The sequence below is a fragment of the Cuculus canorus genome, chromosome 8, assembly GCF_017976375.1.
Source record: "Cuculus canorus isolate bCucCan1 chromosome 8, bCucCan1.pri, whole genome shotgun sequence".
In the NCBI taxonomy this organism is placed as follows: domain Eukaryota; kingdom Metazoa; phylum Chordata; class Aves; order Cuculiformes; family Cuculidae; genus Cuculus; species Cuculus canorus.
Window position 1 is genome coordinate 9,316,727 of NC_071408.1, and position 27,181 is coordinate 9,343,907.

At 40.6% G+C, this 27,181-nt stretch overlaps 1 protein-coding gene across 2 annotated transcripts in view; it reads right to left on the bottom strand.

Annotated features, from left to right (window-relative positions):
• VAV3 (vav guanine nucleotide exchange factor 3) overlaps positions 1 to 26,698 on the bottom strand; it is a 165,786-nt gene extending 139,088 nt beyond the window's left edge. For both annotated transcript variants that reach the window (XM_054073128.1, XM_009555828.2), the window contains exon 1: positions 26,434 to 26,698. In XM_054073128.1, coding sequence (XP_053929103.1) covers positions 26,434 to 26,637 — 204 coding nt within the window. In that variant the 5' untranslated portion in view covers positions 26,638 to 26,698. The remainder of the gene's footprint in view (positions 1 to 26,433) is intronic.
• Positions 26,699 to 27,181: the final 483 nt, after the last annotated feature.

Genomic DNA, 27,181 nt, shown 5'->3' on the forward strand with positions numbered 1-27,181 from the left:
AATCCTCTAAAGAAACAATTTTCCTCAATAAAAACAAAGATTTTTATCACTGTGGTTATTGTATGAAGAAGTACAAATTAGTAAAAGAAACCTCCAAATTAAAAAAGGGGCATACACCTAAAATGTAGGAAGTTCCATAAAAGCCAACCCTCCTCGCTGGCAGTAAGGAAAAGGCACCATCAGTCTGCAAGCTTCTATTAGTAAATGCAGTCCTCGGGATATTTGGAAACCTACTATGTTATTGTGTTTCTTTTTCAAAGAAAAACATTACACTTTGGTACACCACAAGGGAGATCATTAAAGTCATTAAGAGAGGCTGGGCACCCAGTTCTCTTAAGAGATGCAAGGAGAGGCGAACATCTTGCACTTGGTCTAATTTCCAAAAGTACCCTCCATAAGAAATATTGTCTTTCAGTACAAGAACTGTTTTCATTAAAAGATAACATAACTTAAAAACAGTATCTTGAAAAAAATTAATGCTGCCTTTTTGCCTTTTGTTTTTTCCTTCCTATGTTTATACTTACATGGTTATGGTAGGAGACAAGGCTCCAGAATTTTTAATACACAGACCAGGAAAAATATTGCAGAAGGGTAATTGCAGAGTCTGAAAGTCATGAGTCTGAAAAAGTTTATACTATTGAAAAATACAACCTTCACCTGGCCCATCTCCAGGTATACCATGAGAAAAGAGCACGTCCAGCACCCAGACACAGATCACAAAATCACAAACCACAAAGGTTCAGGACCCAGAGAACAATTTTCAACATTAACACCTGTAGACTATCACGACATTCTGAAGCACCCTAATGTTTCACAGTGTATGTAGTTACGCTACTACAAACCAGCGATGTTGTCATGGTCAGGGCTGCTGAAATAGTACAACTCTTGTGATAAACCACTGTGTTTTTATAGAACAGATCAGAATTGTAGTGGCCTTTGGTCTGTTCTGTCCTGAATTTAATTTTGTAAGAGGCATTGGCACAATATCTATTGAAATGAAATTCAAGTTTGCAATAAAAAAAAATTCTATCTAAAAAAAGCAGGTATGGTTTATATCATTGGTCTGTATTTGTCCGAACTTAAAGTAGAACTGAGCAGAGAAGCCAAATTATTCTACGTTCCACAGAAAAAGCATGCTGCTTCGTTAACACAACATTTGCCACTTCACACACACACAAAAAAAAGAAGCATTAATTTGAGGCTTTTTTCACCACAGTACATGGTTATGTACGCTGACAGAAACGTATAGAAATGTTTTTACAAAGAGTACTGAACAGAAATCACTAATTAGACAGAAGAAGCACAAGCAAGACTACAGCTGCCCACAGGGAAGAGGCATTTCTCTAGCCATGTCTCTAATGAAGTGAAAGATGAAATACAAAAGAAAAAAGAAAATCAATTTCATATATCCTCTGTTCATCTCATCTTAGAGGTATTTCTCGGAAAACATATTTTAGCACTGAAGTAGTTCAATGGAATAGAGGTATGCTTCGTACAGACCATAATACTCAATATCTAGATGAAGCTTTTGTACTAAAAGCACTCCTAGGGGTATTCAGAGACCAGCACAAAGCTCTGAAGATCAAATTCTGCCATGAGACATTTATATGAAAATCCAACTTCACAATGCCAGTCAGGCAAGCAGAAACTGAAAGGCCAAGAAATGACAAGTATTTAGGAAAGACAGACTTCTGATCCACTTTCAACTTACTTTAAAAAATAAATACCAATAGTGGTAAAAACAGCTATTTGAATTTATTTCAACTTCCATCCCCTTTTTATTACGGTGATTTAGTCACAAGCAAGGAAGAAAGCTTGGGTAGCTGGCAGTTCCCTTTTAGTGGCATCTGTCTCAGCAGACATTCCTACAGCATTAAAGACACCAGGAACAAGGACGAAACAGAAGATATTGAAGCCTGAGCATCAGACACAGTCTAAAAACAGATGCTAGGCTGTAAAGGGCCATTAATATCAAAATCAATAACTGTCACTATGTCAGAGAAGGTGGAACTTCACCACGTAATTCACTTTTGCAGACATTGTATGCCTATCCCTTTGTCACCACATTTCCCAGGCTTTTCTTGCGTGTTGTGTTCATGGCCCCTCACAGAGTTCAGGAGGTTCCCAACAACTGCACACGAACAGAGGTCTGTCGCTTCTAGCCACCATCATGTAGAAGCTATGACAGAAGAGAAGGAACACAGAAAAAAACTCTGCTTAGCCAATTGTCCACCAAACCATCTATGCCTCTTGTGAAAAAAAAAATAAGGCATGTCAGTCAGAGAAAGTCCAGAAACTTTCCCCTCCCATTTCTCCTCTGAATACATCACTTTATAAACTACACAGCTGCAGCTATTGGCCTTTGCGTAGTCTTTAAACACCATTATAGAGATGCCCCTAAAATGGTGGGTGTTATGTAATAGCCAGCATGTTATGACAAAAAGAGTTGAGGAAAGGCCAGACATTCAAAACAATCATATAAAAGGGGAGCGATCAGATGAGCAAATTTGGCTTCAATCATGCACCTCAGAAGGCACAATCACTTTCTTTTTTTTTATTTGTGAGATACTGGTGTTGCAGGCAAGGAGGCACATACAAGCTTGTGAAGATGGTAGGTTTTTCTATCAGTCATTTATGGTTTTAGAAAGGCAGAATTAACCTGAATAGAGGGCAGAAGAATAGAACCAGAAACAGATCATTGTCTAACACTTAAATACTCTTCCTACACCTCAGCACTGCAAAACACAGGCTCCTGACCTCTCCTGTCCATTTCTGGCATGCTGAGGAAAACAGGTTAGCTGGGAATATCTCATTTTGATTTCCAATTCTGTTCCTCAGAATATAAACAAAAAGGAAAACAATGCACTTATACCTCTTCAGCAAGAGAAATGTGAAAAATGCCATAATGGCTTTAACTGGAAGGATTGCTTTCCTACATTCTGTCACCAAGACTGGTATGTGCAAGTTGTTTCAATGAAAGAAAGCAGCAAAACAGAAGAACCTGTGTCCTCAAAACTTCCTTCAAAGAAGCTGGTTTATGCCCTGAGGGTTGCATATTTTTCCTCTTCTCATTTGTTTTGGTATTTGCTGCAACAACGGTGTTGATAAGAGTAACACAAATACCGTACTAACACTGTTCGAATCCTATTAAGTCCAAATCTAAGAGAGAGATACAGGAACTCTTTACTGTGACCAAACAGCATCATTGCCTCTTTTAGCCATGAAGTGAAGATATTGTCACGATAGCGAAGTCACAGACAGTGGCAAGACCAAAATTGTACCTTGAACTTATATACATAAAAAAGCAACAGTAAATAAAAATACAGACACATGGGCTTCAGCAGCCCCTACATAACATGTGTGCACAAAAACCATCTCGCTTCCTCTAAATTCTTTCTGCCACATCCAATAAAGGAAGAAAATTTGGTGCTAAGAGATACACTCGTTAATTTATCAACAACTCCCTTCTCTAAGCCAGGCTAGATTGTTACCTGACATGTGCCATCTTTGAGAGACCAAAAGAAGTGTTATCAAAATAGGAGCACATTATATCCCTACTAGAAGACACTTTTTTTTTTTCATATCTGTATGTTTATTAACACCAGATTACTCGGTACAAGGCAGGGCCAATCACAGTACTGACAGAATTGTATATTCAGGGTTAAAAATTCAAGACAGAAATCATTCCTGGCTTCCTCACAGATTTCAGCATCCAAAGCAGATTAGATTAGTTCTGCTCTGCCAACAGGAGTAATTATTGCTATACGCAGTAAAAAAAAAAAAAAAAAAAATCGCTGTAAGGATTCTAGGCAAATGAAGTACAGACAGACTGATGAAGTCTTAATTCGACATCTATTAATGACTTTTCCTACATCAGCAAAAGGGAAAAGAGCAATACTAAGAATGGAAGAGTCAAGAATGGATGTTTTAACATTTCTATTGTTCCTGTGCTTCCCGCTTTTACTGTGAAGATCTTTAAATTCAGAGTCTTACTGAGGGCTGGCAATGCAAAAGGGCCATAAGGAATTTAAAGACCAAGTCAATGAGTTAGGATGAGTGCTCCCATTTTCAGTAAGCAAATGAAAGCTACAAGGCTGTCTCCAGAGATTATTTTGGTTTTAAGCGACACATCACCACAAGTAAGCATTATTCTTTTTCTTAGATTAAGCATATTAACTTGCAAATTATGATTAAAAAAATAACCTAATGCATAGAGGAAGAACATATCACTCACAGCAAAGGAATTCAGTTCTAGGTTCTGCATTTGGCCTCTTGTTCTGCAAACTATCTCCATCATTCAGATGATCAACATTTTTTAAGCTTTAAGCCGAACCAAACAAACCAAATATGAAATAACCTCCTAACCTTTGCTCTCCGAATGGTAACAAACCAGATACGCTAATAGATAAGCACACTGAGTTCCGGAAGACTCATTGTCAGTATTCTCAGCAGCTCACAGCCTCTCTCTTAGCTGTCTGTATAGTCACTTAAGACAAGAACCATTTTTGGGTATCAAAACATGCAAGATCGGTACCATTGCATAACTCTGAAGAATTTTGTTCAGAAAAGTGCTACTCAAAGAACAGCAACAGACATTCCCTAATTCAGAGAATTCCTTTATTTCAGACAATTAAAGGATAGCTACAGAGATCTGTAGTGTTATTAGCTTACTAGATGTGGGCATTCTTTGAAGGCCTACGCAACACATAGGATAGTGTATGAACTATAAAACATATATTAAATTCCTTTGAACCACTGCTAACAATATTAATATTTATAGCATGCTCTTTATTTGCTCAGTTAATGTAGTAATTAAAATATTCATAGAAAAGCTCATCTTAAAATTCCTAACTGACTACTATTCAATTGCATCTATTGCATTTTGGCTTGAGTATGAAGCTTTGTTTATGTACATTTGCTCTTCTCTGTGCTTCAAAGAAAGAAAATGGAAATTGAAACCTGAAAAAAAAAAGCTGAGGAAGCACAAAGGATGCTCAGCTTCCATTAGTTCTGATATGGGGTGAAGAGAGAGCAGGGGGAAAAAAGCTCAGGACTTGGCATGCATTCCTGATTCTCTCCTTGGCTATGCTGTCACTATAGCGTTTGTTAAGCAAATGAGGGCAAAGCAGAATTTAAATCTCTGAGTTCCTTAAGTCAGGTATTCCACAATGTATGGAACTGGCAACGTCTAGTCCATGGTCACCAAAACACATTCAGCCAACACCTTCCACGTTTCCCACCACGTGCCTCAGAATAGGAGTCAGTAGGCTGCCTGAAAAAGCAAGAACCCTTTTCTCCTTTACTTGATGAAAAATAGGAAGGCTTCAGGAAAGCACACAGTCACTATACAGATGGGAATTTTTAGACCACAGAGCCCCAGCTGCAGGAATTCCCCAAGTGTAATTGGTAAGAGGCATGGGTGGGAGGCTCAGGACAGCATCCTGTTGTGAAGGGCAATTTTTTGAGGAGCCCTTTGTTCCCCCAGCAGCAAGACTTAACAAGTGTATTCTACAGAATCTTGTCAAAAAGAACAGTAATTGAAACACAGTTTTAGGTATGCAAAGTGCACACAGAGGTTCCCGTGCTTCATTACCTTTTCAAATGACTACTACTATCTGTCTTAAATGCTAAAGCTGCATCACTAAAATTGTCTTTCTCTAAGGATCACAGTGTCTTACAAACAAATGCAAAAGGAAGGAAGATAAAGGGAATACAGAAAAGTCCTGAGGAAAACAGAAATAGGAGAAGACAGCAGCAAGAAAATTAGAGGACCACAGGAAAAGGAACAGGAAAGGGACAGACACAGTACAACATAGGTTAAAAAATCAAAATACACCAACAGAGAGAAAGATCCAGTGGGAAAGGCCATTCAGATAAAGAGGGACTTGACTCACTAATGATTAAACAGTGGGAAACATGACATAAAAGCCAAAAGCAACAAAATGATGTGTTAAAATTTTGGTGTTAAAATGCTTCAGGCAAAACTATTTATGAAACTGCCATTAAAAATAAGAGAGTGGCCACTGCGCTGCAAATTGTATTTAAAATTGTGACATGGAAAATGCTTCTGTAACAGGCAGAACTGTAGAGGACAGTGATTTTCTGCTAGGATGTATTGTCACTGATCCAACGCTGGATTCCTAATCACTCACATTTCAACTTAGCGGATGAAACATTAGCAGTTGTATGAAACTTCTAAAGACACAGAAACCTCAAAACGTATGCTTACCTAATTTATTTAAACTCATTTGGCACAGGGCAGCGAAAGAGGAAGAAAAAACTAAAAGCCTGCAGCCCAATGCATTTAAACAGCAAAATGAATGGAAAATCTCAAATTTAACAGAGAAAAAAAATCAGGCGCACACTCAAATCACCAAAAAGCTTACAGCTGCAGTAAAAGATTGCCACACTGGTGGTAAAGAGACCATCTAAAACATTTGTTTCATATTGTTAGCTTGGTGCGCTAAGATGCTGTTTCCATTGTATCTTAATATCTTTTATTCATGACTGTTGGTTTTTTACAACTCTCTAATGTTACAGTAATAAAACGAGAAGACATCTTACTTTGCCTATACCTGTGCAATGGAAATTAATCTTAGGGTGTAAGGAGCCCCATGAAAGTGTGGTAAAAGACTTTCATATAGGCTAAGGGTCCCTGCACAGAATTCACTGGAAGGATCCACACTTGAGTCCAATTCTACTGCAGAAAAACAATTCCTTTCGCTATTTTACTCCATCCCTAAAAATAAGCACCACTGAATTCCTCATCTGAACTTATCCTTATTTGTGAGTAAATTGTGGCCCTGGTGGCCTGGACACAGGCCCTGCAAGGCCAGACCTGGATCTCAACTATGTAATACCTTTAAAAAGGCTTACAGTGTGAATTTTTTAGGATCATTATTTAACTTAGCATGTGCTGGCTTGTTCTCTTCTAAGCACTTTGAAAGGTTTCAAAAGCTGTCAACGCTGAATTCTACACAGAAATTCAACACAACAGGAGCGGGAAAAACTTCACATGGTTAGTCAATGTCTATTAAAGGTGAAGTTAACCCAAATAACTACTATGCTCTTCAATTTCTCATTTGCATATCGTATAGGTCACATACTAGGGTCTAGGATTTCCAACAGGAAGAAACAACATTCTTATTATCATTCATTAGTGTTAACATAGATGATTCATTAAATATTTCAAATGTTTTCTTGAACTGCACATGAGTAGTCTTTTCCAAGCTCTTTTGATCATGGAATAAATTCCTAGCAAGTCCTTAAGGATGTAGTACAGCTCTCTACAAATTACCAAACATGAATACAGCTGTCCTCCAGTTACCTATTTTAAAAATCCACTGCTCTATTTTTGCTGATGCACCACTCCAGGTTTGCCGTTTATTAGGCCATGCTCTGTGACACGGACAGGGCTTTCCCATATATTCAAACAATCAAAAGATTGCAAGGCAAGTAACTAGAACTGCTAAGTCCAGAAGCCCTTAGCCAAACTGCAAACTAGTGGGAATAACCACAACTGAAAAACAAACTCCAACAGAAAATTTTCAGGGTTGGAAGTGAAAACACCAGTTACCAAGTATACTGACCAAAATTTTAACACCTTGTGACATCCTTTGAAGTGTTAACATATTGACCCAGCACCAAATGTCATCCCTCATGCACTGAGCACCACACAGTTCTGATCGGAAAGGCTAAGGAAGGAAGTCAAGTTCTTAACTGCTCAAACTTACCATACATTTGCACGGAGCTCCTTCTTACTTACCAGGCTGAGAAAGTTAGATGCTTCTGCAATCTTTGTTACCACATATATTGCATCTGAGCACTTCCCAGTAATAATGATCAATCTATACAAAGCAAATTCAGACTTTACTGGTCCTGGACTCTAGAGCAATAGTAAGGAGAGCAATGGGTACCTGATACATCATCTTATTCTGCTCAGTAGTGAAACAAAATGACCCAGGCTAGGGTGCTGCACAAAACTCACCTTCACTCACTGAGCAAGCACCACGTGTTCCACCTGCATTTCTGCTCCGCGAGAATGCTGAGGATTGTCTCCAGACCCAAGCCTGTACCACGGGTCAGACCAAGCGCTGAACTCTTCTAACAGCCAAATAAATCAAACCATGTGGAAAATGAAACAGTTCAACCCTTATAACTTATAACCCTTAGCAAGGTTTTTTTGTGTCACTCTGTAGGAGAGGCTTTCTGCCCCATTGCTTTGTATTAAAAACAATGAAGAAGAGAATGGCCCTAAAATCTATATTGTTCTCCATCATGACAGTGAGGAAAGGAAGTCATATAAGTTTATAACTACATAAACTACAGTAAACAGGTAGAAAAAGCAGCAGCTACCTTTACGTGCCTTTGCACAGTTAATGTAAAAATGATTTGCTATGTTTTTTTTAAACATATGTATTAAGGCAATCTCACCTCTGAAATGCCTTAAACTACAAACTTTCAGCACATATGTAAAGAGAAATTCTAAATATGATTAAAATTAGGGAATAATGATTGCACTGCATTATAAATAAATTGGTATTACCGTATAAGTCATCTAGTTACATTAGTCACATAGTAATAAAGCTTTATTTATATCCAATTATAAACCTGCAGAAAATCCACTCCCCTTCGCAACACATGAAAAACCTGTGTGGAGCAGGAGTGGGGAGAACAGGTCTTCTATCTTTTCTGTCATTCAGCCATTGCACTGATAGGGGAAAGGCAGGACACCATTGGCACTTTGACCATCATGGCCTGCGTGGCTCTACCAACCTTCCCCATAGCTTCCCAGAGGCCCTGATGGGCTAGGAAGGGCCAGGGATGGCCACTGGGGTCAGCCAGCACCCACTGCAGTGAAGGGAGGAAAGGGACCTCCACCACAGCTGCTCACCTCCACCACAGCTGCTCACCTCCACCACAGCTGCTCACCTCCACCTGCCACTGGAAGCCTATGGCCACTCGCTACCCACTCTGCCAAATCTCTCCGACCACATACTGTTGAGCCCATAAGGACCCATACAACGCAGACCAGCTGAACACTAGCCAAAATAAAGATAAAAGATTGTAACGAGTTCAAAATCCTCCAGTGCCCCAGCAGACCTCATGCTTCAGAGGTTTATGCAACAACTAAGCAGGCAACAAAATTGGCCAGGATGAGACAAGCAATCCCAAACATCCACAAACCATAACCTTCCAAAACACCTCATTGAGGGAAACCACAGACCCATTCGTTCCCCCTCATCGCAGGAAACTTCAACCCGGACACTCACACAAGTTCAAGAGACTTTGCTGCCAGGGTCACCTACACCTTTGGAAACTTTGCAGATCACACCAGGAGAACGGAAAGCCTAAGGCGACACAACTCCACAAATGTTTAATGTTTCCAGATAACACAGACCGGGTGAAGCAGTAACAGAAGTTGACAGGTATCATACTACAGTTTGTTTTGTCAATGAGATTTAAATACACAACTCCACACAGATCATGTTTTTAACCAGCACAAGCCTAACCTCCGAGAACATGTTCTCAGACAGACAATGTCACCCCAGGACCTGTAGGATTCGGACTATGTACTGAAACGTAGATATTTCAAGTAAAATACACACATTTATTTCAACCTACAGTGAAGAAAATGTTTAACACCATTTATTCCACAGATAATTAGAATGTTCTAAAACTCTGATATTTTATCTTATACATGAAAGCAAGTCATTCTAAGTAAAGGCGTATTTGGATGATTTATAAGACTGATTTCTATTTGGTCCAATCATTTTGGTAATGCTGTATTACCTCAAATCAAAGTTAAAAACACTTCTAGTATTAATGACACAGCTTTTTGGAAATACTTAAAAGCTACTGCATAGGCCATAGACAATTTGAAGCCTTGGTGCTATTAAAAAAAAAACCCTCACACAACAGACTTTCTACCTCAGTTTTGTGAAGAAGGATCACCACTTCCTTGCTTTTATTATGCTACCTACCACTTCCATTGGATACCCTTCAGTTTTCACAATGGAAAGGACAGCAAATAATTTTCTTTTTCCTCAGGCCTTTCATATTTTATCCCTTTACTGCCTCTTTGAAAGCTGAAAAATCATACCTTTGAAAACTTCTACTGCACCTTTTGTATGTTATTACATCCTTTTTAATACAGGAGACCACAACTACATAATACAGGAGCACTGTGGCTCATGCAGTAGACTGCAATGGCATAATGAGCCATAAAGCGTTATAACATAATGAATGTTTGGAACAGAAAACAAGCCCCTGCAAACGTACTTTGCAAAAAACCATGGATGCTACATCCTCCACTTATGTCTACCAGAATGAATTACTGTTCTGAAGAATCTGGTCTGGATGACGATGAGATATTTAAACAGATGAAACAGTGGTTTCATCCACAACCGCAATTCCTGTGATGAAGAGGATATAAAAACATTAATAACTCTCAACTTCCAAAAATTCTCCGAGTGAAAAGTCAGTTAAAACACAACTCTAAAAATGTCAAGACTAATGTCCACAACTGTTTTCCACACGAAGTCACTCTGATATCCAGCTAGCGTTAGGCAAACTGCATCCCATTTCTTCAGTGACATATAGCCTTCCTAAATAAGGAATTCAATCTGAAATAATGAGATAATGCAAGTTTTAAAACTAATTCTACCATCAGCAACACTAATTTACAACATCAACTTAAAACCAAGTAACTCCTTATGAAGCTGCAGTAGGTTTTCTTCCTTAAGAAGGCTGACAAACAAGGAAAGGTAAACCCGACATAAAACGTTTTAGCTGTAGGTCATTATAGGTCCTTGCTGTCTAAAAAGCTGCATTCACTCACTCCCGCTGTCTGCCAAAATGAAATGCATCATTGAAGGCAGCCCAAATTTATGTGGGAGATGTGTCAAAAATCATATAAACACTTACTTCCACTAGTATGAATTAACAGCTGTGATCAACTCAGTAGAGGCAAATGAGAGAATGTCGCCTCTATATGTGGCCCACATGATGTCTCGATTGAATCATATTGATACCTTGCCTCAAATTAACATTTAAAGTTCACCAATAAGTGGTCCAAAACTTTCTTTCAAAGGATGTTAATTTGGCATCTCACAGACTGAAACATAACCACGAGTGTGTTCTCATAAGAAGGACGGATATTTATGAAAAGAAGAGAAAAAAAATTAAAATTAGAATCCTAGAGCACAGATCAGTATTTATTACATGGCATAAAACAATCAAATGACAAATAAACCAAATACGGAGAAAGCTCTGGAACAGAGTATAATTTAGAATTATCTGGAGTCTGTTTTCTCTATTTGCTACAGTACTATCAGCATTTTTAAATGGAGTACGTGGGCACCAGTGAGAAATCTGCATTACTGAACCATAATAAACATTGAGTCTTTAAGATACTAATATCACATTTTCCTTGAATTCAATTAATAAAATTACTCTCGAGTCACCATAATTTCAAACAGCTCATTATAACTAACATGAAGGCAGGTTCAGTAAAGAACCCAACATCACTGTTAAAAGATCTGGTCCTCAGTCTTGAACAGGTTAAGTCCATGGGAGATCACAGAAGACCACACATGAAAGCTGCCTTTTCAAGAGAGCAACATGGAGCCCAAGATGTGAAGCAAGCTCAACACTTGTCTGCAGCCTCCAGTGTGCCATGTCAAATCCCACAATAATTAAATACCGTAGCAGTGCAAAAAGCAACCAGCATACTGGCAAAATGCTTTACTGTTATTGTATATTGGCAGTTCCTGCAATATAGACTATAAAATCGAGGGGTGCTGGTGAAGCCCAGGAGCAGCTGTTGAGAGCAGGTAGAACAACATGTCCTGCATGAGAGAGCTCCACTAGATATATTCTCTTGCTACGCAGTCCCTTTGGAAGAACTACAGAATACTCTATCAAAATAATAATTCCAGTTATAAAAGTACAACGTGCTTTGTGTTCTGTCACGTTATTCCAGGTATCTGCAGATGAACTGTGGTAAGGATCATTTTAAAGCAGCTTAAAAAATTCATCTCGATCTTTAAACCATGGACTTTCAGCTGAATGAATTCAGAAAAACACTGCATGTATATTGGTGACCCATGAAAAGCAAGTTTCCTGAAACACTATTAAAAAAACCTGTACAAGATATTCCCCATCCCTAAAGACAGGTTGTACAAATGGTTACCATTAGTTTCATGCTCATGTTTTCATGTCTCTTAAATTTACAAATAATATATACATCAGTGCTGGAAATGTTCTACCACAGAGGAGAGCCGAGAACCACTAATGTAGGGAGTGCTCACACAATGTTTTACTGGTCTTCTGAACTTAGTGAAAAGGGCTGGATCCTAGCTGTTCTATTCAGAAAATTAATCTTATTAAAATCATAAGGTGATCAAATGCATAGACTAAATTCATTAAATAGCAACAGCATATGCTAGTAGCATGCAGAATTTGACTTGCTTTTATAAATACAGCCCTATCATTTTAAATATAATTTCATCAACAAAATGAATTTTAAAGTGGCATGCAAAAATCACAGCAAGACACTGGCTATTTGCAAAAATCTACATAAAAATCAACAGTCACTTGCCATGGCTAAAAAAATTTCCACATGAGCAGTAACCTACTACTGGTTTTGGCATTGATGCATACATAAAGAAAAACACAGCAACATAATGCAGGGAGAGCAAATTCATCTGCCTGCCTGCAAGCTGCAGGCAAATATTTTTTCCAAATTATTATACAAAAGAACACATACAAAAGCAATACAAACAGCTCCTATAACATACATTCAGATCTCTGAACAGGCATCAGCTTACTAAATTGCCTAACAGAATATCACTTCGACACAAATGATTGCTTAGGAGGTTTTCAATGCAAGCATCGGAGCTAAGCTGCAAGAGTGTCTAGAAAACCTACGTTTTGCCTAGGAAGCCTAGTTTTATGTTTGATTTTGTATAGTATTATTTTGTTCTACAAACTCTTCAGCTAAATACAATTAAATCTAAATAAAATACAGTACGATCCTAGACCATTTACTGTCTTCCAAAAGGCACAATAGCTTGGTGAGACAACAAAGCACACGGAGATTAGAAAGAATAACAAAATCAATATATATGCAATTTATAACTGGGAATTTATAACAACAAACAGATTTTCCTCTGCCTCGCTGGAGATGGTTCTTAGCACAAGAGAAGTAATAAGAATGATTTTCAGACAAGAGGACACAATAATACCACAAGGCTGATTCTTGCCTTTAAGTTAGATAAGCAGAACAGCAGCATGGAGACCCTGTAGCAAAAGACAAACTAGTTCAATTTGTTGAAAGAAAATAATATTGTGTGAACAACTAGACTGAAAAATCATTCAGCAACATTTGTTTGAACGGATCAGAATAAGTGAAGTCATGTGAAACAAGGGCAAGGGAGTAAATAAGCAAAACAATTAGAACAGACCCTTGCAACTAGTTTTGCGGCTATATTATTCAGGAAATATTTGTATTACAATCCCATTTGCTTTTTCCAGAAACTAGCATGTCTCCTTTTGTGATAATAATATGCCACTTCTCGATATGTGTTCCTTAAAAAAGGTCAGAAGTCAATACTCAGGAGGGATCTAAAGTATACAGCCTAATTATTTAACTTTTGTACTGCTCATTTGAAACCACGAGAGCAGATACATGGGTATTTTCTACACCAAGGATTGGAAACTCACAAGTCTGTGACTCACTCTTCCCCAGCTGAGAACAGCTGTGCCACACACACAACTGACCAAACTGACTGATCCTCTGAACGTGACTCGCGGGTCTACCAAAACCTGCGTCGAGATCTCTACCAGGCAGAGGCCACCCCATCAGGAGGTGAGCATCTCCATATGGATTATTTGCAAACCCCCCCATGACCAATCTGCTCAAGCCTTCCCACCTGCCCACCTACCTCAGGTCAGAAAGGGGGCAGCAGTCTAGCTTGTGGAGACAGAAGTTATCCAAACATCTACTGAAGCCCATTTAATGTACCCACTGCCAGCAATAAGCAACGCAAACTAAAGGTCATAGAAGCCTGTTCTCTGTAATGCATGAAGAAAATTACCCTGTAAGGATAGCAGGGGGACCAATAAACTGCCCACCTTTAACCTTATCTTTTTTTTACTATGTCCACCCTGTCCACTTCACAGTTAAGACATCAAGCTTCTCTACATGGAATTTATTAAGTTAAACAGGCAAAAGCATCGATGCAACTAGAAAACTAGGCAAAAGCCACCTCCTACCCAGCAGCATACTTCAGTTCTGTGAGGGCATGTGAGGAAAATGATCCAGAAGTTATGGAGGATCCAACACCAAAGTAAAACCAAAAAATCACTGGCCTGGATTAAGCTCTCATCAGTATCTCATCATGAAATAAATAATTAAAAGCTGCCCTAGTACTTTGAATAATAGGAAACCATGAAATCAGCCAGTGCAGCAGGATGAATGCCACAATAATAATTCTTCAAATACATGTTTCTTCATTAAACCAGGAACTGCATGAAAAAAATTAATATAGTCCCATGAGAGTTTTAAAAAAAGAACTCTCAACATTGAACTGTTTCACTATGGGAGAAATTATACGAACAAACCAACACAAGTTGTTTGTTTACAGGACAGCTATTGAACCTGCTGAGCTTTCACAGACTTTGGTGGAGTAACCAGCTGGGCATCGCCTCCTTCTCTGCCTGCAACACCTATGAATTATACCAGGCCTATAAAGATGGTGACCATCCACAGGAAGCAATCAAGCAAGCAAAACTCCAGAAACCTGAAGAAACAAACTATAGTCTGAACAAATAAAAGAAAAATTAGTTTTTAAGTAATCTCTGATAAAGTTACTCTTAATTTCCACCTAACCTGATTTATAGTTGCCATTAGCCATCACTATAATCGCTCAAAGACACCATCCTGTTGCAAAAGCTTTTATCTCACAACAGAGATACTTACTTGCAGTGGTTGTTTCACCTTGAGCATAAATAGTCCTCTCACCTCCAGCCTGAGAAGCAGAAATAAAGTTATCACGTCTATCAGCCCCTGAAGAGTGAGTGGACTCACTGGAGAGAAAAAGAAACCGCGGAGACTGGTGCCCAACAAGAGAGAGCTCGCTGGCTAGCAGGGCTGGCTATTTCTGCCTCGCAAGCACCATCGATAATCAATCTGAGAAGTGGTTAAAAATAACTACCATTCTCATCCCTACCTGCTCCCTCAAGACACAATCCCAGAAGAATTTTATTCAAGCACTGCCACAGCGGCACAAACCTCCAAAGGTTGGTGGGAAGGGCAGGAATCAAGTGATGCTGCCTTTGAAAGGAACAAGTTTCCAACATCGGTAGCTGATTGACCCTGCAGACTTCCAGCACTAGCTTCCATCCTCGTTGCTGCCCACTAGAGTGGTCTGCCCTGACACCTGTAGCAAGCAGCAAAACAATTTTAGGGATACGCTCATATATGTTGAAAATCTCTGACTGCAGGACAAAGATAGAAATCTTTTTAAAAAATGGATAAAAGCAAAGCAATCACCATTTACAAAAAGTGGTCACTGAAAGCAGCTTAAAACAGCACAAAGCGCGATTGCTCTTCAAGCACTGTCTGGTGCCTTGAAAACCTCGTGGTCACTGTTCCTAAAAGCATTCCTTCCACTCAAGCTTTCCTGCACAGCACTCTCATCTATGCAGGAAGCATCTTCCAGAGGCGACGCACTCACACCCATGTAGGAAACACATGTCAGAGGATCTACAGAGGGATGAGGCCAACAGGAACAGTGAAGACAAATGAGCAGGGAAAACAGCTGAAAGGAAGAAAGAGCATCAGGAAAGAAGTGAAAGAGGAAACAGATGCATTAGAAGGAGAATAAAGTATCAGAGGGAGGGGGAAGGCAAACGCAGAAGGTGAAAGTAATACAGCCCAGACTGAAAGGAGAGAGTACCAGCACAGAACAAGCCACAGAACTGAGATAAATCAAAATGAGGGAGAAATGGAGACAGACAGAAAAAAAGACGACAGAAAAAAAGACGACAGAAAAAAAGACGACAGAAAAAAAGACGACAGAAAAAAAGACGACAGAAAAAAAGACGACAGAAAAAAAGACGACAGAAAAAAAGACGACAGAAAAAAAGACGACAGAAAAAAAGACGACAGAAAAAAAGACGACAGAAAAAAAGACGACAGAAAAAAAGACGACAGAAAAAAAGACAGACCAGCCCTGTCAGAGCAATACCTCTTACTAATCATAGAGCACACCAGATTTCCAGCCATGATAGATAAGATCAAGCCACCTGAGACAAGGTAGAAAAATGTGAGAAACGGGGAAAATGGTAAAGAGGTTGTCACTAGCACAGCTGATGGAAAAATGAAACATCCTACAGAAATCCTAACATTTCAAAATCTGCTGCTCCTTCAAATCAAGTTGAAAGGCATTTTAAGTTCATTAAATTTTAACATGACTTTATTGAAACACTGTATTTTGAGGTCAAACTCTAATGATATTCAGCACAAAAAAGGAATAGCTAAATACTACTGCATTTCATTTCCAAACAGTTTAAAGAATATCTCCCAAGAATGCCATTCCTGCAAATTCTTGTGAGGGCTAATTTTCCTATAGAACTGCCCCACCACAAATTTTACAAATATCAGATGAAATGAAAAAGATACAACACTCGGGAGTCATATTTCCAAACATAAACTGTTTCACAAAGTATACGATATTTGTGGGCCTGCATGTTGAGCCACAACTTTGAAAACAGATTTTAAGCCTTAAAGAGGCATTCCGTAAGTCTCTTCTCCCATAGGATGGAAATGGCAATGGAGTTCTAAGCGAGAAAGACCAAGTTCTTAACATGACAGCCACTGTCAGGAGACTTACGCAGACAAACTCCACCAAAACACCAGTTCTGCCCCAAAGGAATACATCTCAGCCTTTGTCCACTGCTATTCAGAGGCCAAATGAATTCACAGCTACTGTTATACTACTGATGGAAATTAGCCTATACTACTGATGGAAGGAACTTGCCATTTCTTAAAAACTAAAAATAAAAACCTCCAGGAATGCTGTGCCATTGTAACTGGGAATCCCACAAGCAACTGGAATAGATTTTTTTAAATTATTATTTCATATTAAGTGTTTTTTACATTGGAGAATCATTCACATTACAGTTATTATCACTAGAGCTTTGTGCTCTTGAAATAATATGATGTGCAGTGGGGCTTACAAGCTACAAAAAACTAAATTCTCAGAAAAGAGAGTGGAGGTAGTTTAAATTAAGCAGATTCCCCAGGGATTCATGAATCAGAGCAATTATAGCTGGAAAGACACACAAATTTGAAACATGTTCCAGTCTGCTGCTCAGGAGCTTCTCATGAAGAGCATCCTCCCCAGTTCCCAGCATGGCTCTGCCGTTCCTACACCCTCACCCTCTCCCATCACCATGTCTGCATTCACATGCAAATCGTAGGGGTCCTAGTCAACAAAGGCTTTCATTTCAGCTAATCAATTTACCAGGGTCTTCCACAGGAAAGGAAATCCATAGGACTCTTATACAACTGTAGAGGCATTCCAATAGGATTACTGGAGTCATTTCCATAACGCTTCATAAAACCCGTAACAGCAAAGAGACGGTAGCTACAAACTTTTTCTAAGGCACAGTCCTTCTAACCAACGCCATCACTCAAAGGCATCACTGAGAACAACAAACGTGGAGTTAAACTTCAGCTTTTAGAAAGACTGGCATCTGTTCAGCACACTTTACAGTGAAATCGGTGGCCTCAGCACAATCCCCAGAGAAGATGGATCACCATATTCAGTGCAGCCAGCCACAACTGCAAACTGAGTGAACACAGACCTTGAATAACTTTCCCATGACTACTTGTAGTGATTCACGTCCAGACACAGTGGTGGGTAAATTCACGCTGCCCTCTTTGTGAAGGATAAAAAGAAAATGGGAACATAACAGGGACAGGCAGAACTCAAAATGAAATGGCTAGGGTGAACCTCATTTAGGACTTACAGCTTCCGTAAAATCTCAGTAAATTTGCACACCTGTTACAGACCGCTTAAGGTTTTAACATATTCTCCACTTTTAAAAATGCTCTAGGAATTCCCTAAAGCCCAACAGTCCTAAAAGCACACATTCACATCCCAAATGAGCCCTTTGGAGAAGGCTCAAACACTATTACTTCATACCAAGCATCCCAAAATCTAAGCAAAAAAAAAAAAAAAAGAAAGTGGGAAGGTGGGAAGTCCAAGTCCAGCAGGAACAGTATTAAAGCAATTACTAATTCAGACAAGTACATGATACAGCCCCTGAAATCCTGCATCACTCTGTGCACAGGCATGGAGTTTAAACCACTAAGAGAAAGTGAAACTTGAAATTTTTTGTTTCCTCACACAACTTGGTACAATTCAGCAAAAACTGGTACTGCTCTGAAATGCAAAACCTGAGCCGCAAAGTACCAGAAGAGATTTTCAAAATATCTGCCTAAATACAATTTAGGTTTCTAAAGCTACAAGGTTTCTAAAAGTACAAGTGGATTTATACAAATTTCTAAAGTACCACTATATCCCACAATTTGTGGCTAAGGTTTCATGTTCTGGATATACAAATATCCTATTAACAGTCCTTCAGTGTTTCATGTTACCAAGACATTCACTACCATCTTCTAATACAGGATGAAAGGAAAGGTCATCGAGTGATGTTTTTCTAGAATATTTGTTCTCACTTGACAATGGGTTGAACTGGAGACAATAGCATTCACTGATCTTTGAGGGAACATCTTACTCCTAAATTTAAAAATTAAAAAAATGACTACAAATACGTCAGTTCAGATTGCATTTTATGTATCACAAGTCTCAGTGAACAGCTGGCATTACACAATGCCTTAAGTTTTAAACTTGGGTTGACAAAGCAAAATAAGAGGAAAGAAAAGGTAGGTCCAGGTGATGCTAAGTAAATTGGAAAGTGCAGAAGGAAAAATAATAGCTGATTTGACAAGGTAAACAGCAATTCGCACATATCTGTGAAACAGATTTTTTTAAATACTGAAAAAACACAGTGTAAGGTAGCACAAAATATTGCTATGGAGTATAATGGAATAATATCGAAGTACTGCAACACTGCTTTGGAGCAATAAAAAGAAGAATAAAAATAAATGGGTTTTGATGGGAGTTTTTTTGTTTGCTTTTTAAAGACTTACAGATATAGTTTTAGTATTGGGGGGAGAAACTTCAAGAACTGACACCTATATATCAAGTAAAACAAAGAAGATTAAACATCAGTGACCAAATAAAACAATACATCTTCCTCTGTACTCAGATACTCCCACATAACACAGGGCACAAGCCAGGCCTTTCCTCGCTGCGACAGGCAGTGACACATGTGGGTTTGGACAAGAGGTCCACTCTTCTCCAGCACACAACTGGCATATGGAGCGGAGCACACTCCTGAAGGTTTCCTTTGCAACCACAGGCACTTCTATTCCCATCTGGGTCAGCTGCTGGTCAGGAAGCCAACATCACTTCAGCAGAAAATGATCTCTTTCCCTGCCTGCCTCTATTTAACCAATATCAGACTGTGTTATGAAAGTCCTTCCTGCCCATGCCTCTCACCAGCCTGCTGGCTGACACTCTCAGTTAACCTTTCTCCCCAACTCCCACACCAGTCAAGCCCAGGCTCAGCTATGCCAGGGGCAGGAGCTGCCAGATCCCCACTGGTATGGCCACAACGGGCACACCACCACGCTCCTTTCAGGGTCCCCCCCAACCTCACTCCTTGCCCACCAGCAGCTGTCTTGCCTCTCACCTTGCAGCCCTTTCCCTCCTTACCCTTTGTATTTCCTTCTTTACACCTACGATTTAAGCTTTACACCTACAATTTAATCAACTCTTCTGACCTTCAAAGGAGAGGGGGAGGGAAAGGATGTGGGTAAGAAATCCAAGATCCTGTATCTTGCCAGTGCACAAATTATATCGGCGCATTGTACTAACCCATCCCAACGTACAGTGCTGCAGCCTGGGGAAAAACCTCCTGGACCTCACAGCCCTAACGCAGTACACTATAACTGAGACCTGAATGTCATCATTAAATGATAATGCCATTATCATGAAAGAATAACACAGCAGACTGGTTTGCTGTATTAATCTTGGGATAAGGATAATTTTCTTGTCCCCTCTCAAAATCCCAAGTGTCTTGCTTGCTGACACCCCCTTCAATCCAGCTTCCCAACCTTTCCTGACCATTCTCTCTAGTTTGTACTTGGTTTTTTTTGATTGTTTCCTCCTACTTCTTATACATTCTTCTTATATATCCTTCGCTTTCCCCTTCAGCCCTTCTGATTTATTAGTTTCTCTTCATAAGCAGTCCTTCAACTTGCCACTGTCACAGGTCTCCCACCTTTGTCAGACAAGGCTCAGAAAATAACTTGGCTTCTCCCACGCGACACAGCAGCATGCCCTACACAGACATTCATTTAAGTTATCCACTGCTGGCAAACACTATAGCCTCTGTGAAAACCAGCATGAAGATTTTTTTCCTGTTAATGCATTAGACAGCTTCCAGCACAGCAGAATTTTGTACAGGAAAGAACATTTAAGACAATTCTTCACATGATGTGTATGCTGCATTTAACAGCTGTATGACAAATACAGCATATAAAAAATAAGCTTTACAGTACAGTACAACTGCAGTTTTCCCTCTCTCCCCCAAAAAAGAATCAATGTGAATCAAAAAAAAAATTACATCAGTTGTCAAATATTATTTTCTCCATCTTCCTAAGGCAAGAAGAATTACCTAGAAAAACCGGGTCACTACTTTTTTGTCACTTGCTTTTCTTAGCACAAAGCATGGAGGTCATATTAAGGTTTTGCTTTGAGCAAATATTTAAAATATTTTACTAAGTCCAACAAGCATAAGAAATGCATACGGATACATAACATACATATGGATAAGTATATCTTTTAATAATACATCTTATGGATCTATCTTATGGCCAATGCGAGCTTTCATTTAGATGAATCATGGAAATAAAGTTAAATACGGTACAGACATTTTGTAGATCAAAGTATCAGCAAGTAAGCAAAGAAACTGAAAAAACCCCGAAGTTCAAAAACTATTTTTAAAACAATTATATTGAATATACACAGTTTGAAATAATTCAAAAATATTAGGGTGGGGTTTTTGTAAGACATCTCTCTTCCCTACATAGTGAGAAAAATTGAACCAGTTCCCCAACTCTTGTTCAAGCCCAGAAAGTTTTGCAGTTTCAGAAAAACTGTATTCATTTAAATTTATCTTTGTGATACTTCCTTAGCTCAATAACCTAGCAGCTAACGTACATCAAACAGACGTTATATTCTCTTAGAGATCTCTCTGCCCAAGGAAAACAGATTACTGACTCCTGGCAGGAACCACAAGCCCTACTTCAAATCCCTTTTATTTTCTTACTTCGCTCATCTGGTCCCTCCTAAGATCCCAAACCTAAATCACATCCTCACGCACAGAGGTCAGCATATCCACTCACATCCCGTTCTTTCTCTTTTACATAACATGCAGAGCCAAGAGATCATTCCCATTTTCTTCCTTGCAGAGCCACGTGGCACACAAAGTTTGATACCCTGGCATCTGGCATGATCTCCTAGACTACACTTGGAAGGGAAAGAAAAGTGGCCTGGCTGCGGGAAGGCAGGTGTGGGGAAAAGCACAGTGGATCATACCCACCTGCGGGAGGCTTGCAGAGGCAGGATATACACTCACCCAGTTACAGGCAGGAGATTGTGGTTATCATTTGGGGGAATGAGGAAGCTCCAAGCCAAGGACAGGATCAGAGGAAACAGAGACTGAGAGGTATGTCTCTCAGCACACCCACATCCCGAGGCTACCCAATACCACTGTAACCAAGAAAAATAAACTTCTGCTCAAAGGCTCAGTTGCCACACCAAAAGATAATGTGGATGACAAAGATAATGAACTTCCTCTGGACTAGATGGGCACACCAAAAAAAGTAACTCCCTAAAATTAGAAAACATTTGAACTTTTAATACAAAGTGAGGGATAGCTTGTTTATTTTCTTTAGAATAATAGGAAATAGTTATTTTTCATATTTAATCTATGTCAACATCCCCTTTAGTAAACTCCCATGCCAGTATTACATTAAATGCAGTTTTCCTGTTTAGCAATCTCTCACAAGTTAACTAAATGCCTTGCAAAAACCATTTCAAAACTAGTTTGCAAAGTATTAAAGATTAAACATAAGCATTAAACAGATGACATCTTCTGCAAATCCAGCGTAATCCATTGGTTTAGGTTTTATATTTCTGGTATAAATTATTTAAGTTCTTGTGCGATTAAGATTAAACATTAGGATCAGTACTCTCTGTTAAGGATCACTTCTATTTTCATTGGTTTCACCAGTCTACATTAGTCAAGAGGCAGCATCTGAGGAAAGCAAATTGCTACAACGAACAGCTCCCATGGAAGATACAGACATACACACAGTGAGAGCTGCAGTGCTTCATCCTCCATCTCACCGCCGCCAGGCACCAACCCTACACTTCAGGGGAAACCCTGCAACATAACAGCACATCCATCTCATATCTGCAATTCATTTAGCATATTCTCCTCTTCCAGCTCAGTTCCCAGTAGCTGCAAGGTTTAGCACTTCTTCACATGATGCCTGAAATAAGACCACATCAACAGCAACTCTCAAGTCAGAATCAGGCAGACTCCCTTGCATTAAAAGCCAAAAGACAATATGTGATCCATTGTCCAAATTTCCTTTCCTGGTGGTACATGCACTGGTCAAAAACAAAAACTATTGTTGCTAACTCATGGGAGTTCAGACAGCAAAGTGGATTCGGGCTTTGTCACGAGAGCTCTTAATAGAGCCAACACTCTCCTGCTCTGTTCAGTCATTGTGAAAAAAATCCAGACATGGATGTCCCTGAACACAAGAGTTGTGAATCTCATACAAAGCCCATATGTAATTTTTCACAGGAAAGCTAGCATTGAGACATGCCAGCTTCTCAGACAGGAGCCAGGCAGCATCCAGCTCTCAAAGCAGACATGGAAGATTCACTGACACTGCTCATCCTTCATATATGCAAGGTTTATATTTTCATATCTGAGGCTTACTTTCTGGAAAGCGTAACTGACTGAATTGGCTTCTGCTCTTCAAAGGGCAACTTCCACTAACAAAGTGTAAATATTATCATAAACATACAGAAATGCAGATGAAAAGAGCCAGCATTCAAATGGCTTCTAAACCCAATGTTTTGTAATCTAAAACCACTGAGACATTTCATTGTCATCTCCAAAATGGCAGCTGAATCCATGGATTTCAAATGCATAGAACGGCCCACGCACAAGAACAGCTGTGACCAAGGGGCATGGCTGGTGGTGGGACAAAGGCATGCCCATGAAAGAGATCATACCCACTGTCACTTGGTCAAGCACATGTTTGTGTTGCAATGCTGAGCATCACCAGTTTCTACTCCTGCCCCCAGAGCAGGCAGCAGTCGAGTGCTTACAAAGCAAAGCAGCAGTGCTCCTGTTTCACTGAGCAAGGCTCCAACAAAAAGCGGCACCTGAAGCAGCAGCATCAGACACAACCTCTCTACACTTCGCTTCTAAAGAGTTACCAAGGTCTACTGCACAAAGCTGACAAGCATCACTGATGTCTTTTCTGCCACAAATAAATAACGAAACGTAATGAAATAGAAGAGACTTGACTCATATCAGGCCTGACATCTACTCCCAGGTCTGCCCGAGGCACCATCTCTCACTTTCCTGTTCTTTGGCGCTGCTGCACTTATAACTAGCCCCTAAGACATGAAAACTGGGTTCGCAGAGAAAGGCCTCACAAATGTCAACAGCAGTTATAGACAAAGCTAAAATAAGACACACTGCTTTCCACAAAGCCCGGTCATGAAGCCTTCATCCACCCTTCTCATTCTGTTTTTACTGCTCAAAAACTGTATGGTAAGAATCCCCTGAGCCACTCTACGATTACACAGAGGAAAACGTTATCAGATACAGGAGCTGCAGCTCGATTCTAAAAGATGACAGACAGGGGCCACACGAGGTTCACCCGGTTCAGCAAAGTGGTACAGACACAGCAGCACATTCAAGCGGACTGCGCAGTCGGTGGCCAAGACTATGTCTGTCCTTACGCCAACTCCGCTCCGGCAACCCATGCCTCCAACGTCTATAAATCACTACCCCACGAGGAACAGGAGAGTTATCTAGTATTTCTACAAGACCCCAAGAGCCTATGGGCAGCAAATGTATTAGTTTACAGACAGATATTATTCTGACAAAATTCCCAATTTAGGGCTGAACTCCAAGTAGATCTCACCAAATTAATAATCTTCAAGTCTTTGAGACTTCAGCATAAGCTATTGCTATGTGTTCTTTCAGTGTCAGCAACAAACTACAAGCAACTTGCAGAATTTCAGCCTATTTGTTAATTAAAACCTAATTTTTCATGAAAACTTCTCAAATTATTTCTAAGCGATCCTTTCCAGCTGAGAAAATCTACTCAAAAAGAGTTTCATTATACCCCACAGAACCTCACTAAGATGGCCAAATCTTGACCTTGCGGAAGGCAAAGGTAACATTCCCAAGACATTGAATGCTGCATATAGTTATCCATTATAGTTATCCAGCAACACGTTCCCCTATTCCAAGGGTGAAATCAGCACAGGGCATACCCACACCACTACAGAGAGTCGCCTGCAGCACCGTGGAGCCCAGGTTCCACAGGCGTACAGCAGACACACATGCAAGGAGGGACTTTCATATCTGTGAAACAATTCCAGTAACTACATTACACATATACAAAGCTCAAGTTCACCATATGCATTATAAATAATGCAAGATCTAAAATTATAATCTATAGTTCAAACGCACTTAAAGAAATGAATTTTCATCTTGATTCCCAAACCTGCTCCAAGAAAGAAGACAGATCATATTGATACTTATTTTTAGTAGACAGAAGATCACTATGGCTTTAATTCATAAAAATTATAATTAGGTAAATACTGGTCCAGACAAGCAACATTAATCTCTAATTGAAGTGGGTTCAACAAGTAAGCTATCCAGAAAATACTGGGTAATATCATGAAGACATCTTTCCAGTTCATTAAAAATAAGAGTCTGTTTCCATACTTTGTATCCATTCTAAGCAGGGCAAGAAATCACTTCCAAGAGTTTATACGCAAAGTATTTGTAATTCTGCAAACTAAACTGAAAAAGGGTTAGTTTAGAAGCAATCATTCTAACTATAATGAAAACATAAACAGTTTACCAAGTCCTGAAACTCTCAAAGTTTCAACAGTGCAGAGAGAGAACTTAACTGAATTTCTTCCATTCGGAGAAGCTCACCCTCTGGATCTCTTAGATTAAGTATTGCCTCTGCATGTGTAACTCAAGCAGACACTGAAGCTCTCAAGCAAGGGACAGCCTTTACACCAGTCACACCTCGTACAAGGATCTGAGTTTTTATCCTAACCAGCTGAAATACACCCAATACTTCATTCTCTTTTTGCACTGCGGGCTTACAGAAAATGTCCCCTTGGTAGTAAAACATACCCGCTAAAAAAGGAATTAAAAAGAAAGAAAATAAATAGCTTTGTGAGCAAACACAAAGAATATTCCTCCCATAACCATCATTCACCGCTGCTGCTTTTTGCCAGTGTCCTAAACGTGAATGGCAATTTTTATTCCCAGAAACTACACTAGAATCATAACACAGAGACGTTACAATGTACCCACTTCTCAATGTTTTAAAGCACACGAAAGGCTCCGAAGTTCGCTTTCCGGCCACACCTGCTCGGCTGCCACCGTCCCTGTGAAGGCAAAAGTGAGCCAACAGGGAGCCTCTTCCCATCGAATTATTAACGTAACCTCATCTCGAGATCCGAGCGGCACAACCACAAAGAGTCCCACCTAAAAAAAGGCATCTCAAAGGCGACGAATTTAGAATTACACTCGGGTTATTACTTAGCCAAAACATCAGCTGAAAGACTTAAAATTTAAAAGGGTCTGAAAGAAAGAAAAGATACTACGACACGAGCAAGCAGCTACGGGGAAGGCGACTTCCCAGCGCTAATCCCTCTTAAGCCACAGACGCCGGCGGACACGGACACCGCTCCCCGCCCCAGCAGCCCCCTCCTATTTTCTTTCTTTTTAACTCCTTTTTTTAGCAGCTCTGTTTTCCTCCCCTTCGCTCTCCCTCCCCTTTCGCTCCTAGAAAAGCTGGAAGCAAGGGGTCAGCTGGCCCTGCCGGCTGCCCCCCGCGGAAGAGGAGCGCCCGCAGGACGTTTCGCTGCTGTCCCCTCCCGGGCACGGCGAGCGGGGACCGAGCCCGGGGCTGACCCGCACCCCGCAGAGAGGGCTCCGCGGCCGCACCTGGGACATCTGCGGGCGCAGGTTGATCTCCTTGAGGTTGATGGAGTGGCTGCGCAGGTTGTTGAGGAGCTGGCAGAGGAGGACGCCGTCGCGCAGCGTCTGCGCCAGGTCGAAGACCTGAGCAGTGTCCCAGGTCACCCGGTGGTTGGGCGGCAGCACCTTGCAGCTAATCAGCCACTGCCCGCACTGCTTCCAAGGCTCCATCCCTGCCGCTCCGCCGCGATGCCGCGGCCGACGCTGCCGATCCTGCTGCTGCCGCCGCCGCTGCGCCCCCGCCCCGCCCCGGGAGGCGGGACCCGCCCGCCCCACCGCCCACGGGCAGCCCCGGCGGGGCCGGGCGGTGGTGAGCCGGGGCGGTCGTACCTGGTGGTTATCGTAACATAGTTGGGGTTGGAAAGGACCTTAAAGCCCATCCAGTTCCAACCGCCTGTCATGGGCAGGAACACCTCCCACTGGATCAGGGGGCTCCAAGCTCCATCCAGCCTGGCCTCCAGGGATGGGGCAGCCACAGCTCCCTGGGCAACCTGAGCCAGTGCCTCACCGCTCTCATGGTGGAGAAATTCTTCCTTATGTCTAGCCTAAATCTGCCCCTCTCCAGTTTATACCCGTTCCCCCTCGTCCTATCACCACAAGCCTTTGTAAATGGTCCCCCCTGAGCTTTCTTGTAGCCCCTTCAGGTACTGGAAGGTCGATATAAGTAAGATCTCTTTGGAGCCTTCTCTTCTCCAGGCTGAACAAGCCCAACTCT